General features: G+C 42.7%; 1 protein-coding gene across 1 annotated transcript; it reads right to left on the bottom strand.

Moving 5' to 3' along the window:
* Positions 1-147: 147 nt before the first annotated feature.
* LOC139421917 (bone morphogenetic protein 10-like) lies at positions 148-5,166 on the bottom strand. Its single transcript, XM_071173053.1, has 2 exons — positions 4,629-5,166; positions 148-4,070 (listed from the first exon to the last, which is right to left on the bottom strand). The coding sequence occupies exons 1-2, from the start codon at positions 4,984-4,986 to the stop codon at positions 3,007-3,009; spliced, it is 1,422 nt and encodes a 473-aa protein (XP_071029154.1). The 5' UTR covers positions 4,987-5,166; the 3' UTR covers positions 148-3,006.
* Between the last annotated feature and the right edge of the window lie 1,284 nt (positions 5,167-6,450).

The raw sequence follows: 6,450 nt of genomic DNA, 5'->3' as shown, positions 1-6,450 counted from the left end.
CTTCAGAGGCAAGCTGGCAGTGGGGTACAAGGGTGGTATGTCATTTGTTTTAAGTAAAGTAAATGTACCATAGGTCTATGTGCATATCCAACACTGTGGAGATTTGATCTGGAATTTAGTTCAACAACACCATATACCAACCATGTCTTCATGCTGCAAAACAGTTTATTTTTCCTGAAGATAATTCATTGCCACAGGATTAAATGTCAAATGAAATTGACAAAATAAATAACCATCATAATTCATAAAGTGAGTACTCTGAAATAATATCTGAAACAGCCCCATAGGTAAGTACAGTATAGTTGTGATTCACAAATGCATGGCAGTGAAGTGCAAATCTGGACTCAGTCATTCAGCGTTATTGCATAGAGGTTGTCTCGCCTTCAGTCCACTGACAACAGAAACTGGGTAATGATGTGACATGTGTTTTTCCATCTGTCCTGTAGACAAAGCCATGATTAGGGCTGCCGAGTGGCCATGTCAGACAAGGTTAGGTGGGAGGCAGCGGTGGGTAGAGAGAGAACGTCCAATACAGAGAGGCTGTCTGGGGGGTGGAATGTCCATACAGATTGTTGGTGTTGGGGCCCAGGAATCTGACAGCACCCTCTCCCAACTGCTCACCACTTGGAATGGTGTCTCATCCTGAGTGATGGTCTACAAGTCTCCAGGCCCTGACACCTCTTTATCACCATCACATTGAGGTGGGTGGGGGGGGGGGGGGAGAAAGCGGCTCGCGTGGCATGTGGCTTTAGAAGGAAGTGTGATTGTGGGGAGGGAGTGTGAGTCAGACTGGGGCAAATAGATTACCCCACAAATAAGTGGATAGAATGGATTTGAAACAACCATTTGGTTCTATGGACATGGACAGTATTATGTATTGAGGAAAAATAACATTTAGCAAACAAACTTAATCTATGGCTCTGTGCATCATCTGTACCTTTCTGCTTCTGTTTTCTACAATTGGAGAGGTTTGATGTATTGCAGAGATAAACGAGATCTGCAATAAAGAAAAGTAATGACACTTTTGTATTGTTTTTCTTTGCTTTCACATTCTCTTCTCTGACTTAACACTCTTGAAAGGTTGTCCATATAGCAAGTTCATTGTTCAGTGCCATTTTTGCACAATGCCACTCTATTCAAAGCCATATTAATTTCAGGTTCACTTCTGCTGTAGTGCACTTGTATTCTTGGCTTGTCTGCATGCCTTTAATGGAGAACCTCAAACAAAGTGTAATCTCTAACACATTTCACCAGGCTATGTCTAGTCAATCATGGAAGCACACAGGGTTGTCTGATTACAAACAAATAGTAACTGTAATCAGTTACGTTACCAGCAAACATATTGTAATCTGATTACAGATACTTTTGAAAAACTAGATCACTTCTTGGATTACTTTTAAATCCAGAAAGGGTGTTTGCGGATGTATTTATTGTTTTACTATATGGTATGCCGTCATTGTAAATAAGAATTTGTTCTTAACTGATGTGCCTAGTTAAATAAAAAAAGACACCTTTCTGTTTTCTCAATGACATTCAATTCAGAATTGGAAAAAGATGCAGGTTTAAGTTTGTTCCACCTGGGCGAGTCTGACCTCAAGTCAGAGACCTCTGATGACACACCAAATGTGTTTGATGGATAATTTTTGTCTTCTTCTAATGCCACTTAAGGGGAAAATAATAAAAAAGTAATCAGATTACGTTACTGAGTTTGGGTCATCTAGACGTTACATTACTGACTGCAATTTTGGACAGGTTGATAGTAACTTTAACGTATTCAATTTAGAAAGAAACCTACCCAACCCTGAAAGCACTCACATTTGTAATGAACTTCAAACACAATTTATTCTGCTCTGCTTTAGAATACACCTTTTTGTCTTAGAATGTAGGATATATACGAGTTATCTGTTATACTTTTTCTTTCATTTATAATATACACTGAGTGTACAAAACATTATGAACACCTGCTCTTTCCATGACATAGACTGACCAGCTGAATCCCGGTGAAAGATATGATCCCTTATTGATAACACTTATTAAATCCACTTCAATCAGTGTAGATGAAGGGGAGGAGACAGGTTAAAGAAGCATTTTTAAGCCTTTAGACAATTGAGACGAGGCTGAATGGGAAAGACAACTGAGACGAGGCTGAATGGGAAAGACAACTGAGACGAGGCTGCATGGGAAAGACAACTGAGACGAGGCTGCATGGGAAAGACAACTGAGACGAGGCTGCATGGGAAAGACAACTGAGACGAGGCTGAATGGGAAAGACAACTGAGACGAGGCTGAATGGGAAAGACAACATATTTAAGTGCTTTAGAACAGGTTGTGGTAGGAGGAGCCAGGCGCATCGGTTTGTGTGAAGAACTGCAACGCTGCTGGGTTTTTCACATTCAACAGTTTCCCGTGTGTATCAAGAATGGTCCACCACCCAACGGACATCCAGCCCACTCGACACAACTGTGGGAAGCATTGGAGTCAACATGGGCGAGCATCCCTGTGGAATGCTTTCGACCCCTTGTAAAGTCCATGCCCTGACGAATTGAAGCTGGATGGGTAACATTTTGTGTGTTGTGTGTGTGTGTTAATTATATTGCTGGCATTGTAAAATAGCATTTATATTAGCTCAATATAATAAGAAATGTACTTTTACAAATGGCAAATGTACATAATTGAATGCACATACAGGCAGGACCCTCTTGCTCTGTCATCTTCCTTTTTACGCCTCCACTGTTTATCTTTGTCATACAATGTAGTTGATGCTGCAAAATATAGATATAGAAATGATTCATGCCCTTAATATGGTTTACTGTATGCATTCTGTTTACACTATATGTCTGCTAATAGCTCACAAAGCAAGTATCCTTAATGATTGCAGAAATGTATTATTTTCAAATAGGCACTTTTGATCTGATTTTCTTCTTGATAGTAAAATTGATGACCACTCAGTCTACGTTAATCCACAGTCTCTATACCTCTCTCCTGAACCTACAGTCAGTTCTATGACTATCTACAGCCGCATTCTGACACCACCATGCCCTCGTACTTGTGCATGTAGGTGACCACTCCTCCGTCCTCAACATAAAGGAGTGAGATGGGCTCTAGCTTGGTGGGAACACAGCAGGCTGGTGACGCCTTCTGTGGAATCTTACTGCTCAGCCGACTCTGGACAATGGCGTGCTTGGTAGGCGAGACCTCAGAGGTCATGGGGTAGCTGCATACACCATTGCACTCATAGGCTTCATATCCCAGGGGCTGTATGACCCAAGTATCCCAGCCAATGTCCTTAAACTCCACATAGAGAGGGGTCTTCTTACAGGGGTCACCCTTGGTGTTGCGGCGGATTCGGGGAAGCGTGTCATAAATGAGGTTGGAGTGCAGTTGCATGAGAGTCTCCTCATCCAGCTCCTCTCCATCAGTGTTCCTAGCATCGCTCCCAGCCTGGTCCCCCCAATTCACCTGTGGACTCGGCTCCAGGTCAGCCGGCAGGTCATTCTCATGTTCTGTAAACTGGTTGAGCTCCCGCTTGTCCTCCTCACGATGGTCTCTGTTCTGATCATCTGAGAACACAATCACCACTGGCATGTGTTTACCATCTGAGCCCATGTCAACATCCACATCGACCAACTCTTTCCTTCCATCCTCTTCTCTGACCTGGGGGGTCTTCCCACCATCAGAACCCAGACTTGCAATGTGGACCTCCAGTCGGTGGGCAGAGCTCTCTGCCTTACACCAAAGGTTGACCTGATGAGTCAGGTCAAAGGTAATCCAGGCATCGTCTTTACCATAGACTTGCCGGATTGCCAGCACCTCCATTTCCTCCATTTTGTCTGTCTCCTGCTCATTCCTTCTTTCGTCACTCCCCTCTTCTTTCCTCCAGTGCCCCCCCTCGTGGATCTTGTAGATGGTCACCTTGCGATCAAGGCCGGCGTAGCATCTGCGATCCCTCTGGACCAGCGTGTAGAGGCGGAGCTCGGCGGTGAGGATGTGCTCGTGGTGGGGGATGGAGATGTTGAACAGCAGGGGGTGTGTCCTCACGCCCCTGACTGTCACACTGTAGAAGGAGGAATCTGGAATTAAAATATCAATGAAGGTCTGAATTGGGTTTAGACTCAAATTGGATTTAATCAATTTTATATTAAATAATGCATCAATAATAAAGCTTTTAATTTAGATATTTTTTTATATGGTTAGAATAAATTGCGATCATATCATGTAATTTGACTTCAAGAAGAGGAAATAAGTAACTGTTAAACCAATTACAATTTAATAAAAGTTTCTTTAAGGGTAAATATCATATTTCATTCTTGTCAAAAGGCGAACTCCATAACACTTTGAATCATTTAAAGTTAATCTCAGTTATCCAAACAGAGAGTGATTTACAGTTAGTCAAATCTTAACTTCTCTGAAAGAACAGCTGAGTATCAGTGTACATTTTTAATATACTTTTAAAGTTGTATTGGTCAATAGATTGTATAGTGCTATTGTTCTCAAGTTAATTTGAGTTGCTTCATAATGTTAGCTAAATAAACAATTAATCATATCCAAAGATACATTTTTTCAAAATGATGAAAAGTTAAACATTTAAAAAAACTATGTCTTCAGACAAATATAAGTACATGTTGTACCTTCATTCTTGAAACTACGCACTATGTTGGCAGAGGGCATGGCCGTGCGATCGTTGGCAAAGCGGTTGTACAGTTCCAGCATGTATTCTGGTGGCTCTTTACGGGCCTCACGGGGCCTTGGCCAGGGGCCCAGCTCTGTGAGGTTCAATGTGGACAGAAACTGACCCTGAAAGTCCTGCATGTCCAGGTCTTCATTCTGCTCCAACATGGAGGTATCCACCAGACCTCTAGCCCCAGGGCCCCTTCGAAACTCCTCAGGTGACATGATGGGACTGCCCTGGCTGGAACCAGGCAGCAGCAGAGGCAGGAGGCTCAGACAGTAGATGTAGCCCAGTATGGAGAACACTGGAGTAACCATGACTGCCTGAGTCAAAGGCGGGTTCAGGTCCAAAGGATGAGTATCAAGTATGGAAATAGAATAGGATCCTCAGCAGAGGATACCTGCGGAACAGTTCTACCTTATCCAACGGCAGTTTGTCTCGAGGCTGACAGGGTGGTGTGGGGGTCGAGGGAAAACAGCTTTGTCCTTGTTGATCTTGTGATTGGGTGCAGAGGGCAGGGCGGGATGTGTTGTCCACTTCACTGTGCTGACATGTTGGAGATGTCACTTGGGCTCTGCCTCTCTCTGGGCCAGCCAGCCTGCTGACGACTACTAACTCAAACTCCACTCATCTTCTATCTACCACACCCTGCCTCTCTCTGGGCCAGCCAGCCTGCTGACGACCACTAACTCCAACTCCACTCATCTTCTATCTACTCATTTGCGTGTGTGCTTTCTCTGGTTGTTGATGGGAGACTTGTACACACAACTTTCAGCTTAAATTCTCTTTAACCTACAATGTGATATCTGTTTCTTTAGGATAAACTTTGTATTTATTTATGACACCTGAGTGAGGGCACTGAATATCAGCATTAATGTATTTTCTTGGAAAGACTAACCTCTGGGATAACCTCTCAATCTCATAGGGTGATGCAGGCTGAAAAGTGAATTAGAAAGGATCATCACTCGTAACACTCATTGACAATCTAATGCAGTGCTGCAGGTGTCCCACAAGAGGTCAGAGTATATCCAGAGACCATAGATCCATGACAGTGCTTTCCTTTCTTCAGTTTGGTAGACTCTGTACTGTACAGAGTCTACCAAACATTTATGCTCTTTCAATAACAGACTGACCAGGTAAATCCAGGTGAAAGCTATGATCCCTTATTGATGTCACTTGTTAAATCCACTTCAATCAGTGTAGATGAACGGGAGGAGACAAGTTCATGTTTTTAAGCCTTGAGACAATTGAGACATGGTTTGTGTATGTTTGCCATTAAGAGGGTGAATGGGCAAGACAAAATATTTAAGTCCCTTTGATATGCTAGTAGGTGCCAGGTGCACCGGTTTGAATGGTCCACCATCGAAAGGACATCCAGCCATCTTGACACAACTATGGGAAGCATTGGAGTCAACATTGACTAGCATCCCTGTGGAATGCTTTTGACACCTTGCAGAGTTCATGCCCCGACAAATTCTGCTTATCAGTAGTTGTCATATTCAACAATAAACATTAGTGTGTCAATACACTTCTTGATTAGATGTGTCATGACATTTCTTGATTAGATAAAAAATGAATTAATTTAATAAGCACCATCTAAAATCTGCAACAGCAATTACAAAACTTCAAATTATCTTGATAAACAGATATTATCTATTGATTGACATCTCGTAGCTGATTTTAATGAAGCCCTCTGTGGTGTAGCCTACCTGCTGTGCTACATAACGACAACCTCTGGGGCAGTGGCATTTCATTGGGCAGACACCTTCATAGTGTTCAGT

The sequence above is a fragment of the Oncorhynchus clarkii genome, chromosome 12 (assembly GCF_045791955.1).
Source record: "Oncorhynchus clarkii lewisi isolate Uvic-CL-2024 chromosome 12, UVic_Ocla_1.0, whole genome shotgun sequence".
Taxonomy (NCBI): Eukaryota; Metazoa; Chordata; class Actinopteri; order Salmoniformes; family Salmonidae; genus Oncorhynchus; species Oncorhynchus clarkii.
This window is presented reverse-complemented; position numbering and strand designations above follow the sequence as displayed.